Here is a 15,076-nt window from a genome sequence, read left to right as displayed (position 1 = left end):
CAGGACCCCCAAAGGATTGTAGTTCCGCAGGCCATGGCCTAAGGGTCGTAAAAGGCGAAACCCTGGGAGGCCGGAGGAAGCAAAATCTAAGTGATCGACACTCCGCAGTGCGCCCAGTTATAGACATTATGTCTTATTGGCACTAGCCACTAAGACCATAATACTTAATCGTTCCTGAACCAAATGTGGCAACCATAAACACTTGCCCTTACTAGACACAATAGCTGTCATTGTAAAATAATAATAAGAATTTAATTAGGACTTATAGTTAATATAGCTGGTGCCTACACAATGTGAAGAAACGTAGATTGTACATGCTAATGTAGGTAGGTAGAAAACGCCCAGACATGCTTATTTTATAATTTAATATGTAGGTAAACGTCCAGACTCCAGAGTGCTTATTTTAATTTAAAAAATAGGTACTCTATACATCGCGACAGGTCGAGATGGCAATCGGGGTATGGAGACTAGGGACACCACGCACACCTGCACAGCCCCCGCGCTATCCCGCACCGGGAAACATTTACCTAGGTATCTGTTTTAGCAAATATAAGCGTGATTTCTGAAAAGTCTAGGTCTGGCCACTTCCAAGTAGCGCCATCTTTTGATGGCATGTGATACTACTATGAGAACATGCAAAATTTGAATGCGATCAAATGATTATGCTACTCGACGCCAGATGGCTCGCCTTGTAATTTGCTTTACAGATAGCTTTTACCTTTTATATTATAATGAGTATAAGCGCCATAAAAAGCTTTGAATAAAAGAAAGTATTTAAGCACAAGCCCGCATCTACATAGCGCTACTACGCCATCGTAAATATAAAATTATAATATTATTTAAGTTTATTTTTACTCAAGTCATAAAGTTACGTACCATCTTAAGTAGGTAGGTACCTAGTATTTTAACGGTTTAATTCAAAAATATTATTCGTCATAAATATTCCTATTTATTTTACAAAGTTTTATTAATGTAAAAAATAGTGATGCATTATTTCTTGGTAATAAGTAGGTATATACCTACTGTACCTATTCACCTTAAGGTGAACAAAATAAATGTTTTACAAATTCCCGAGTTCATTAACACGTCGGATGGCTATGTCGGCATAAGTTCCAGTGTGGGTGTCATTGTTATTTAATTGCTGCAGAAAGGCTACAGGGTAAAGAACCCAATAATTTTGCATCTGAGTTTACATCGGCTCCTACGCATTATGCTCCTAATTCATTGTTCCTGTGGGATTTTTTGCATAAAAGTAACCTATGTCCGTCTCCAGGATGCAAGCTATTTCTATACCTAAGGAAAATTCAGAGTTATACCTATTACATTTGCTAGCTAGAATATTATTAAGTAACTTTAATTGTAAAGTTCTAAAAAGAGAGTTTTAATGGTTTTGTGTAGGTATCTTTAATTTTATCTACTTTTAAAATTCTTGTAACTACCTTCTTAATTACTCTACAAATATTTACAAGAGTTAAATCGTACGGGATCATAACCTACCTACTAGTAAAGCTTACATAGGTTGGGTACCATTTAATAAGCTTTAGTTCAATATTGACCCATGACAGCGGCTGTTCGAGGGCTTTGGATATATTTATTTACACAAAGTTGGCTTCCCGTGTGAAATAATCATAACAAGTACCAATTTATGAGAAGACATTTAAGTAAGTAAGGCCAATATTTAAATTCAATTCAAGCCACAAAAAGGCTGTTTCAACTACATCGTAGAAACCTCATCTTTCAATTATCTTTAGGTGGTAATCCGTACACCAAAACGTATTCAAGGCTGTCTCCTTAATATCTTACGGCAATACATTCTGTAATTTTAATGGCATACCTACCTACCTTTTGTAAATTAGTAAGACCTTTGATATAATCAATTACTAAAGCTCATTTTGATCTATTACTTAGCGTGTCTTTATCGATCTCTGACTAGGGTGACCAAGTATTTGGAAAAGTTCAGGCTGTCATAATAAATAGCCCAAAACAGAGCGTACTTATAAAATAATCTAGATTATGTTAAACTCTTAACCACCACAGCTCTGTCATTGACATTAATTCTGACTCTTTGTATAAGTTTCGGGAAAAGATCTTTGCATATTGGAAGTCTTGAGTAGGAAGTATTATCTGTAATCTTATTGATGTTTGTTTTTTTATTTTGTCACATATTATTATGTTTGTAAATGTTGTATTAACTTATAATTGGCGACTGCACTTAGTAAGTAATATTTTCAGAATTAAGTTTTTTTTTTAAATGTATTAGTGTAAGTAGCCGTTAGTTAATTTAATAAATAAAAAATAAATAAATAAAAAAGAAGTTTGGATTATGGTGGCTTTGAGAGATAGCAAATAATAAAAGTGTAAAAAATCTTACGTCAAAGTATCGTGATTATACTGATCATTCCTCTCCGTGTTGCGCGCAAAACGCAGATGAACTTTCAGCTTTTATAAAATAACGAAGGTCTGGCACGCGCTAAATCTTAGTCCATTACAAAAATACGCATCCAAAATTTTCTTAATAGTAGGTAACTCTTTCACAAAGAAAACATGGGAAGCAGGTTTATTGATAAAATAGCTTATATTATTTTATCCGGTCTGAGCATACAGTGCCGTAAAATGGTTGACTCGACTCGTTGGAGTTAAGCGGCTGCGAAATGCAAATACGATGGATTCGAACCGGTTGGTCTAGAGATAAGAAGCTCGCGTGATAGCTGATAGATATCTCCGTGCAGGGATTTGATTAGCAAAGCGCATTGAGGCCACCCCTATGTTATGCGATAATGGCCACAAAAAACCGACGACATCCTTTGATAAAAAGCCCTGTCCCCCCGTGGTTGTCTAGGATTGTAAATCAACGATCACAATTTTATGAGGGGCATCTGTTTCCATTTTGTATGGCAATGTTAACCCCAGTATGTATCATAGTTTCAAACGGAAGATGAAGCAACGTTGTACACTATAGCTAGAATATTCTCACGTCTTCGTCTTCGCAATAATTTTGATCAAACATCTGCTAATTTTCGGTCATTGACATCATTCCAATGCTGGGGACTTTACAGTCTACATCTCTAACTAAAATATTTTATGATGTTGTTTTTATACCAACTAGCTGATCTGCCAGCCTTCGCTCGGATGAGCATTGATATTGGTACCTACATAGCCTAAGTTACTTCTGGATAAAGTAGCTTTCTAATGGTGAAAGAGTTATTAAAATCGGTTTAATAGTTTCATAGTTTATCGATTACAAACAAGCAAACAAATCTTTCCTCTTCATAATATTAGTTTTAAAGCTCTTACAGACGGTTTGCATAGGTACTATACTTATGCAAAACGTCTGTAAGAGCTACATATTAAAAAAAAACCAAGAATGGTAGCCTTAATTCCGCACTGAAAAGCTTGCCATAATTTACTCATTTATCAATTATATATTAGGTAGAGCGTTTGTGAATCTAATGTGTATTTCGAGGTAATGGGACTTAAAGCTTTGCTCGTTTCCTTCATGTTTCAAAATCGCATGAATATGTAAGTGGGCATGTCTTGTACGTGAACGTGCTGTAGTCGGTGGGTACTCTGTACCTTGCGCTTGTTAACGGTCCTGCAGTTGGCGAGCATATGCTTACAGATGAGCGACTCATACGCTTGGTGGTTGGTAACTTGGTATGGCATCCGCCCTCCGCGCACTCGCGCTGTGTGCCAGGCTAGCAGACCAGTCGGCCCGAGTGCGACCCGGCACGCGCACCTCTGCACGCCGCGTGCACGAATATAACCGAAACATTCGAATAAAACCACGGCATAGTTGCGACATAATTATTGTGTACAAGTGCCAGTTCAGTGTTGGTATCGCATGATTAAGTTTTTGCAATGATTACTACGGTCGGCGTCCCGCAATCGATAGTGTTGGATTACTGATCAATTACATCGGAGTTGTATGGGTTTAGCCCTTTACCTTCCGTATGAAAACGAAGTATTCATTGGTTGAACCATGAAATTACTCACAATTTAGGTTTTCTCATTATTGGAAACTCTTTAAGCGGTAGAGATGCTGTCCTCATTTTCTTGCAATATACCTGAATTAAAAAATATGAGAAGCATTCGATCAATACAGTCACAAAAACGAGTTAAACTTACAAAAATATTCATGACAAGTTTGAATAACATCTCATTTTTAGATTCAACCAAACGCTTTATTTACCTTGTTAACACGCAAAATCGTAAAGTATAAAACATATTAAGTACATATTATATAGTAGGATAAAATAAACACGACATCAGGCGAGTATCTAAGTATCAGGGAATATGAGGAGCATTCTATCAATACAGTCACAAAAAAATTCATGACAAGTTTGAATAATGTTTTGTTTTTGAATTCAACCAAACGCTTTATTTACCTTGTTAACACGCAAAATCGTAAAGTATAAAACATATTAAGTACATAATATATAGTAGGATAAAATAAACACGACATCAGGCGAGTATCTAAGTATCAGGGAATATGAGGAGCATTCTATCAATACAGTCACAAAAAAAATCATGACAAGTTTGAATAATGTTTCGTTTTTGAATTCAACCAAACGCTTTATTTACCTTGTTAACACGCAAAATCGTAAAGTTTAAAACATAATTACATATAGGTAGGGTAAAATAAACACGACATCAGGCGAGTATCTATCAGGGTTTCAGACGAGTTCGTTGACTACAAACCTGGTTTATAATCCTCAATAGCCCGTTGCAAGTTTCGAAGTTACTGGTCATGCCTGCAGCCTGCAGGCACTTTCGAGTCGAATCTCTCGGGAATATTACCATAATGTCTATCTTGGAGGCCAACTTTCCGATACAGTATTTGCGGAATTACTATTCAAATTGCATTCGACCGAAGAAACCTTTAGCAATCGCTCTTCGGAAATTGCTTACGTTTTAGAGACAGTGCTTTACTAGTTACTACAAGCACTTAATAATATCGTTTCTAATTTACAGCTTTACAACATTATTTATCAGTCTGTCTCTACTCCGGAATTTAGTTGAATTATTTATCTAAGTAGTTATTTTATGAGTAAATAGTAAATATTTGTCTTACTATTCTCTAAAATACTTATTGGTAGAGTCGAATTTTTATATCAGCTTTCCGTAAGTTCTAATGAAATAGTCATAGTAACCTAGTCAATTCACGTTTATCCAGCTAAATACATGGCTTTCTGGAACCATTAATACCATTCAGTTCTAATTACTTATTATTCAATACTAGCTGACCTGCCCCGGCTTCGCTCGGGTGGAGTCTAGAAAATTGAGGGGGAGGTTGAATTTAATTTTTCTCTCCGTAAGAACCATCCTTGTACTGCAAGGAATATTATAAAAAAGAATTAGCGAAATCGGTTTAGCTGTTCTCGAGATTTGCGATGAGCAACACATTTAGTGATTCATTTTTATATTATAGATAGGAATTCCTATTAAAATATAGGGGAAAACAAGAAAATGATTGTTTTCGTTCATTGACCTCGTAGCTTTAGTTTTAAGTTTGCGTTATAATTATCACCACTATATCTTACAAATCTAACACCACACCATCAAAAAGAGTAATTTATTACCTATTTTGAATAAATCATTTGACTTTGACCATGAGTGGTAGTTTTTGCCGTACCTAGTACATACATACTTACTAAGGTAGCAATTTCAGTTCAACGCTTCGTTAAATTATTTTTAGTGCCTTAATCGATACTATTCGATACAGTGACGCCTATTTCAATTTATAAAAACTGGCTGACCCGCTTCGGCTCCAGTGAAATTTATGAAAAACAGTCAGAGGTCAAAAATTCTGAAACAAGTATTTTTTTCTTTTTTAACCAAAAACCCAAATACCAATTTTCAAAGATATAATTTGAAAAAATGATGGACTTTTCATGCAATCTTCTTATCCCTATAAAATGTTTCTTAATCATAAATTAGCTTTACTTTATAGGTTTGTAATTTGTATATCACTGTTACTACTGACTACTGGCTGTGAAATAAATGATTTAGTTTGTCTGAGAAATCGGTAATCATTTTCCTGAAAAAATAATCAATTAATAAAATAGAACTACCTCTATTCTTATTGAGCTTATTCTAGTAAGTATTTAATTCTCCGAGTTCCGACTCACTTGCATTTCAAATTGAACAAATATTTCATGTCCCCAAATCATTTCGTTTCTGCTAAAGATTAATTATTTTTATTTCCGAGATTCTTAGAGCTTGCATAAATTTATTTCTGACATTAATGTTTAACCGAGACCTTGAGAGGTTACTATATAGATAATCTAAACTGTGTTTCAAATATCTACAGAAATGTGCACAATCACAATGAACGCTTATCTATTTATGGGTTCCAGGTTCTCAATCCTCAATGTCCTACCTTTTCACTATCAATAACAGTCGTAAGATCGTTGTTTATATATCAAATACGCAAATGGAAATTGTTGTTCATTTCAAAATAACAAACGGACACATAAATTTTATTTATCTGCATAGATTAGTCTTGTTGCGTTCTTATGCTCAACGCGTTCGGAACCGCCGCCGGCGCCGGTTAATAGCATTATTCGTTAAGCCTGTAAATAGTAAATATATAAGTTATATTGGGCTACTAAAGATGAAGATTATAGATATTTCATTTTAGATAAGACGTTTTATATCTTGTTATCAATCTCAGTTCCATGGTTACCACACTCCTTATTAAGTTAAGAAGCTAGAATTTACAGGCAATCTCTTAAAAAGTTTTTTGAGAGTCAATCTTCAGCTTTATTTTTATTTACCTTCAGTAGGTTGCTAGCCCCGTGTAGAATATCCCGATTATCAGTACATTGTAGTAGATACAAACAATTGGGATCGACATACTTAGGGAAAGTTGAAGCCTTATTTGGAATTATCGATTGACCTAATTTCCCACCATCGTAGTTAGATTATTCATTACATGAGTGCTTTGGATTGACACTATTATTCAATGCAGATGTTCGTATAGTGTCAGTTATAGTTGTACAGGCTCGCAGGTCAGCAATAATATGCAACGTTTATGATTAAAGTTAACTTAACGACCGCTTCGTCTTGGTACTCAGCGTGCCGTAGTGCTTAACTTCCGTTCAGGCTTAATTACTTAATTGTTCTTGTCAGTAAAATACTTAGGTAGGTATAATAACTTTAGTGTTCTTATTAGAGTTGCGTACCGATGGGTGCCAGCAGGATCCTATTACGAAGCCTCTGCTGTTTGTCTGTCTGTCCATCCGTCAGTCTGTCTGTCAGCGAGCGGTATCTCATGAAACGTAATTTTTTATAGAAATTTTCACAGAATATGTATTTCATTAACTTAATTTCATTAATTATAACAACAAATTTCAAAATAGCTGCCATGCGTTTTTTTTTAAAGTATACTTAGTGTCTGATGGTACGGAATCCTTCGTATGCAAGTCCGACATGCACTTGACTGGTTCTTTGATATTCCCATCTCAAGAGCATTACAATATATATGTATATGACTGTAACGAGTTAGGTAGGAACAGTTACATTTTTCATTTGTATAAGTTTAAAAATTATAATATATTGATCCACAGAAAAAGCGATATAGGCAACACCGTGAGGTTTTAGAAATATAAGTTCTTCCATAATACTTCCTATATGTCTAGCTGTCACGAGCCGGCATCTGTTATTATCAAGCCGCTAGAACAATTTGAGATGTAGCACTTACAAAATAATTGCGTTTCTTAAGCACGACTTGCAGCCATTGCACTTTTCTTTTTAAGCTAGTTTAAAAAAATAAAGATTGGATTTTTTTTTGCTTTAAAAGCTTTCAGCTCTTTTTTATAACGTACGTAAATAAAAGAGAAAATGTAAATGTCGATTACGGTGTTTCCACCAACTATAATAGGATGCCTAGCTATTTACTGTAAGGAAATCTTGGTTCCAAAAGATGATTTGCATCTTGCGTGTATAATTTTAGTTTGGTCAGATGCGGAAAATACAATCAAAAAGCTTAATAGGTCAATTCAACAAATTGAATATATTTAACTAACCACAAATTATAGTATAAATCGCTAAATCGTGTTTACAAATACATATCTAATTGAATTGCACCGCCATATTTGCTCAGGTGCGGATGTCGATCGTAGTTAAATTCATTTTTCCTAACGAAAGTGGGTCATGTTTTTCTGTGTAGCATAGTGATAACGACAAGAGACAATCTTAGTGTACTGTAATAGTGATGGTGTTTATCTGCGATGCCGGATTGGCGATACAACGTTCTGTCCACCAGCGAGGCGTTTTTAGACGCCGAAGGGGGTCCGCCTCGCGACCCTTTCGCCGCTAGCTATCCACGTCGCGCCGACCGCTCGCGACCACTACACACTTGCCCATATACCACCATTTTCCTTGGAACGCGCACACATGTTCCTTATCGCTTAACTCCATTGCAAAGCGAAAATGGAGACCCTTACGCTGATGCATACTCTGTTGATCGTTCTTCCAACTTAACAGATACATCCAGTTTTGCGCGCTATGAAGATTGTCGTTCTGATTTGGATAGCTCCTTAACACCAAAGAGAGAAGATTCGGATAAACCTGATGGGAATATAACCTTACAGGTGCAAAAAGTGCCATTTACTTCTGGCGTCTTTTATGTAGCGGCTAAAACAGATGCCGCAAAGGATGTGCAAAATAGTAACACATTCCCTGCCGTGGGATCAGATTCAGATGCCTTATCGTCTTGCACGTGCGATAGTTTTGAGCGATGCGAGTTTGATTGCAGAGATTTTGAACCCTTCTCGGATACATGTTGTTGCGATCCTCTCAGCGATGGTGTGTGCAGTCGCAGTCCGAAGGATGTCGACTCTCCCGAACACTTTTGTGATCGAATCGTTGAGGAAGATCGTGTATCGACTCGCAGTGACATGGATGGTCTGGATTTAACTCTTTTTGAACCAGCGCAGACTGATTCCAATGAATGTGGAGATGAATCTTCAGACCAAAACTCAGCCGCCGTAGCAGTGTCCCTTTGTGGAGTGTTGTATTCGCTACCATACATAGATAACGGTAAGTGTAATTTTTTATTTTTGTGTTAAAATGTTAGAGATTTCCATTTTTCCAAATATGGTCAAACGCTAATACGATGCTCTTGATCACTGTATGGTCAATGCCAATCGCATCTGTATTGGATACGAACAACGGTGTGAGGAAAATGACTACCGCATCAATCATTGTCATTTTCATAGCTGCAGTAACAAGAAGATATTGGTAAGCGTTATTACCATAAAGAAGCGCAGTGTTAGCGCTACTTGATAATGCTGACGATGACATTGAAGATTGAGGACATATTAATAGTATAACCTGTACATATTTTATTAATGTCGTCAACAAAATATCTTGTCACATGAATAGGAGTATTCTAAATAGATAGGATACCTAATTTCAGTTAGAAATGGCAGATTTTTTAATGGGTACTCGGAAATCGGAATTAATAATGAGATAAATTTGCTGTTACCATTACCAAATAAAAGAAATGAATATTCTGGGTAACATTGTATGTAAGTACATAATGAAAACTAGAATTTTACAAAATCGAAATAAAAATCAGTAGGTTCTTTAATTATTATTATTATTTGTTTTATCCCCCCCCCCCTTTAATTATTAACCCCCTCGCCTCATACCCCGATTGCCAGCTCAACCTGTCGTGGACTTTACTTATATTTTGATTTTCGAATATCATCCTACAACTTACAACTTGTACGTAAATGTCGGAAGCACGGACTTTGTTGAAGTAGTAGCAGATTGTTACCGTTACCGACTTGTATGATTCTAATTACCTCTACCAGATAGCGAGCGATTGTTAGCTCACATGCAAATCCGATAGATTTTGAACCAGATAAGTGAATACAAAAAGATATTCTTGCACGAGCTACGTATGTAGCTCCTCATTTACAATTACAAATGCGTGCAGTAATAACATATTAAGTACGTTTGTAACGGTCACGAGATTTACTAAGTGTAAATTTGTACTAACGTCGGAATTTAGAAATGTGTGTAAATGTAAATTTTAGTCAAATTATTTCCGTGTGAACGAAAATTATAATAAGATTCCGGCTATTATGTTGGAGAGATGTATTATTATGAGTTAGGCTGTTCTTCGTTCCTTCAAATACGTTTTTAATTTATGGTGAAATAACAGGTTTGCCTAAAATCTGGTTTTAAATAGACTATTATCTTATTTGAGTCTTTTATTTAATTTAATGACTGACCAGCACATTCAGGAATGTATTCCTACAACTTGTTCACTACTAATATGACTTTTAACAATATTCTTTCTCTTTTTATCACTTTTTCGTTTGATCTGTGTGATGAGCCATTTTATTATTATTAAGTAATATTTGTTTTTCTTAGATATATCTATTAATATATATAAGCTGTGATAGCCTAGTGGTTAGGTTAGTCCGCCTTCTAATCGGAGGTCCGGGGTTCGATCCCGGGCACGCACCTCTAACTTTTCGGAGTTATGTGCGTTTTAAGTAATTAAATGTCACTTGCTTGAACGGTGAAGGAAAACATCGTAAGGAAACCTGCATACCTGAGAGTTCTCCATAATGTTCTCAAAGGTGTGTGAAGTCTACCAATTCGCACATGGCCAGCGTGGTAGACTATGGCCAAACCCTTCTCACTCTGAGAGGAGACCCGTGCTCTGTAGTGAGCCGGCGATGGGTTGATCATGATGATGATGATGATTAATATATGCTTTAATTTTTTTATCTAAATTGCTTCAGTAGGTTTGAAGAAAGTCTTTCTTAAACATTTTTGATTTGATTTTTTGAACTGATTATGATTTTACCTTAATTTTTTCATCCTATACTTGGTCCTCGATAAATAGCACCGCATTACCTATGTACCTCAGTTACAACTTCTGAAAATAATATAGGCCATAAAATAGTTAAACTATCGTTTGCGCAAAGTTTACGTGATTGCGTTTGTTAGCCATTTAGCTCACATTTTGAAATTGCCTTGTCGTGACATTATTTATATTCCGGAACAATGATTGTACATGTGCTTGTACTCTCATTGTTGAAAAAGAATTACGAGTGGCCGTGGCCGAGGGACGTGGCGGACCGTATAAACATTTCGCGGACATGAGGCAAGTGTTGTAAGTCGAAAAGAGCTTTTTTCAAGTTCTTAATTTAATAGAGAGAGAGCCAACACATGCCAGATCTTCGTTATTTTATAAATGCTGAAAGTTTATTTGCGTATTTATTGCAACACTGGGAGGAACGTTTTTTTGGATCATGGTGGCTTGGGAAGTTAACAAGTAATAAAGGTGTAAAAAATCTCACGTCAAAGTATAAAGTCTAACTTTTTATATTTTCATCGGAATGGTATTAGAAATCACGTCACTGTTATCTCCCAAAGCCACCACGATTCAAACAAACATCCAAACAAATTTTCCTCCCAGTTTTGGGGACAATACGCAGATAAACTGTCAGATTTTATAAAATAATAAAGGTCTGGCATGCGCTGGCTCTTAGTTCATAAGTAATTACGTCATTAAAAAGTTTGTATTAAGTAATTAATTATCAAGAAGGTATACATTTACGAGATAGTACAGTTTCAGTCATCGATAGCCATATTCCATGGCTTCTGCTAAGCAATCAGTATATATTATTTTAAATATGTAACATTTTAACTATAAAGTTGTTAATATTACAGCTCCAACTTTGAAAATCTCCAAAATTACAAAATCTGTCAAAAGTAAAACCTGAGACTGCGATCGAGCCAAGAGCAAAATCTAAAAATAATGAGTTAGTCGGCTTTAGCTTTGGTGTAGTCATTTTTTTATACGTGTCATTGGCGTTTTACACATTTACCGTGAAAGTTACAGGGTCATTGTTGGTGGCAGTGTACTTTATGACGTAGGTGTGGAATGATCTTTAAAGAATTTGGCTACACTAGTTGAAGAAATCCTGACATTACCTCAGGAATCTGCGGTCGTTTTGCAGTAGCAAGATGGGCACTAAGATCCAAATTAACCTTCAGACTCTATACAGCCATCGTGAGGTCGATGATATCGTACGTTTTCGTGGTTTGGTGCAGCAAAATGGCGCAGGTTACTCGAATGAGCTTGACAGCATACACTTTATATACATGAATTTTTGTATTAAAACGAAAAAACGGGAACTACAGCAGTTAATTTTGGTACAGTCACTAATTTATTCAGTTTGGTGTTCATAGAATTTGTCAAGTCAATTCTTAAAAATCTGGTTTGTCTTGGCCGGTCTTATAAGAATGTAGAGTTTCGTACACAATTTACTACATATTTTAGAACCAATGAAAGATTGCGTTTTTGACGTTCCGTTGTGCAGATATCAAAGTAATGTGTGGGAGAGGGCACACAATATTATTTTGTATGTAACCATCGATTTTTCACGGTTTAGAAACCAAATAAATCAGCGCCATCTCTTAGATACCAATGAACGACCCGTTTGAAATCCAGACGTCACTGGTTGCTTTGGTGTATAAGCACCAATGAGTCGGTGCCATTTTGTTCAATAACGTAATCCGTACGAAGTAATAAGTATATAAGTCAATGTATGAAACCAGATGTCAAAAACGCAATCTCTCGTTGGCTCTACAATAGTAACTTTGTATTTAAAATGCCGTAATGGAAACAATATCGCTTCCCAATTACGTTCTAACGCAAAAAGAAGATGTATTAGCAGCTTTCCTGTGCACAGTGAATGAACATTCTTATAACTGTCACACGTATATATGGGCAAGAATGTAACTCTTCTGTCGGTATTCCTCCGCTGATTGACTGATTTGTATTACTGAGTTTACAGTTTTTTTAAACATTTTTTTCCTTTTTAACGTTTTTACATGTTTTAATGTGAATAGTTTCGGAAAAAAGGATAAATAATTAACGACTCTATGGAGAGTAGATAACTAACGCAGCATCAACCTCCCAAGCTGTGGTTTGGGAGTGTGTCTTTCTTTACATCAGACTATCCAGTCACGTTTATTGGATTCGTTTTAATCTTAAAAAATCAATCAAATCCTCAAAAAACAAAATTACAAATCTGACCTTTCAATTTTGTAATGATCTTCGGTTTTAGGCGTAGGGATGAGCGAAAGACTCATCATGTTCTCACTTGTCTTGTGCGTAATATATTTTGTTATTTGATAAATTACTGAAATTCTTCACTAAAAAATTGTACATACTAGTGAATAAATAAATATACATATTTATTTATTCACAAGTGTTTACAGTTTGCAAAAGGTACTCGATAGGATCCCATCCGTTCCAGTCGCCTGCTTATACTTTGTAATAGGTTTACCTACTCATCCTGTAGAATATAAACCCTGAGAAATCTTGCGTGTTCCATACCCAGTAACGTAGAGACTCTTACATTTACAGTTACTATTACACATCATTAGTTTATGTAGACACCGAAATATATACACATGGTTTTTTTATATTTGTTTTCGTTTCATGAATCAAGTAGGTAACGGCTTTATTTAAGTTCATCTTTTGTGTAGACAGATTTTTTTATGCAAGGTTTTATCGCTGGCCAAGTGCGGATTGGCAGACTTTGCACACCTTTGAGAACTTTACGGACAACTCTCAGGTATGCTGGTTTCCTCACGACGTTTTCTTGATATTGCTTAAGTATCTTGGAATCTTTTAATTCCAAAATATCTTATTGATAATGCACATAATTTGCAAAAAGTCCGAAGAGGTGCGTGCCCGGAACCGAAACCTTAGAGCGATCACGCACTCATCCGATCCAAATCAGTGAAAATACGGATATAAAAAATACCTACGGTATATGCCATACTTATAAGCTACCATACAAATAGTTCTATGACTACTTCGGAACGTATTTTCACGGACTTGGATCGGATGAGTGATACCTTCCGTGCTTCCGAATAAAAAGCCCACTAGGCCATTTAAATAATTTTTTAGCTGTCTTCATTCTTCAATACAGCAAGTAACGGCTTTATACCAGTTCGTGTGTACGTAGATTCAATTATTCGACTTCGACTAGTTTCTTGACTCTTGTATAACCCAATTTTATGTTACTGTTATTTAATTAAGAAGTATACAAGTTTCCTATTTAGATTATCTAGAGATAAGTCGGCTAATGTATTTAAATATGCGTGTTATTATGTAATTTGATTAGCATTGCATTCAAATAAATTGTAATTCTTATTATATATTATGTATGAACTGTAATTTCTTTCATAACACTTGTTGTCATGTTTTTGACTAAAATATTTTAGTAGGTAACAATTGACTTTCAGACAAATTATTGGTTTCGGGCGGCTTCAAAGATATAATTAATCATTCAGTCATATTACAAATCCTTGCTTTATTTTCATACCTATCTTGGATTTTCTTACAAGTTTTTGGCCCGTGTCGGTTCGACTCACCAAAATAAATCTACTAAGTACAGTATTTAACTGCAATTGTTACTGAAATATTTTAATCAAGTTTGCACAAGGCTTTGTAATCATTGGAGTTCGTATATCTAAATATGAAACTAATGTACCTGTATTATATTTTTACGGAAATCTGAAAAACCATAGAAATCCTCCTCTCCTCTCCTCCTCTCCTCCTCTGGTGCTGCAAATGTTCATGGGCGGCGGTAATCACTTAACATCAGGTGACCCGCCTGCTCGTTTGCTTGCTATATCTATTTAAAAAAATAGATTTTAATTTTTCGCCTGTTATCTGCCAAATCCACCATTATCCAAACTTCATAGTCACTGATCGTTCCTTCCTGTGTTGGGGACAATATACCCAAGAGAAACTATCAGCTTTTATAAAATAACAAAAGGTCTGGCACGCGCTGGCTCTCTCTCTAATAGGATTGATTATTATTTTTGGCAGTTCATGAAACTATTATTTTCATAAAGCTGGATACATACATCATACATGGTACATCAAGACGAATCGGTGTAAGTAGCGGCCTTTACAACAATGCCGAATGCTCGCAATAGCATTGGAATGCACTTTTTGCTGAAAGCCTATTACGTTACAGTTACAATAATAGAAAAAAGTACTCACGGAGTGAGTGATGACAAATAA

General features: G+C 35.6%; 1 protein-coding gene across 1 annotated transcript in view; it reads left to right on the top strand.

The window, feature by feature from the left end:
- Window positions 1-8,123: 8,123 nt before the first annotated feature.
- raskol (Ras GTPase-activating protein raskol) overlaps window positions 8,124-15,076 on the top strand; it is a 173,474-nt gene continuing 166,521 nt past the window's right edge. The window contains exon 1 of the mRNA XM_069498086.1: window positions 8,124-9,042. Within this exon, the coding sequence (XP_069354187.1) occupies window positions 8,232-9,042 (811 nt within the window). The 5' untranslated portion in view covers window positions 8,124-8,231. The remainder of the gene's footprint in view (window positions 9,043-15,076) is intronic.

Source organism: Maniola hyperantus, chromosome 4 (genome assembly GCF_902806685.2).
Source record: "Maniola hyperantus chromosome 4, iAphHyp1.2, whole genome shotgun sequence".
Lineage (NCBI taxonomy): Eukaryota > Metazoa > Arthropoda > Insecta > Lepidoptera > Nymphalidae > Maniola > Maniola hyperantus.
The sequence above is the reverse complement of the archived record's forward strand: the minus strand, read 5'-3'. Positions and strand labels throughout refer to the sequence as shown.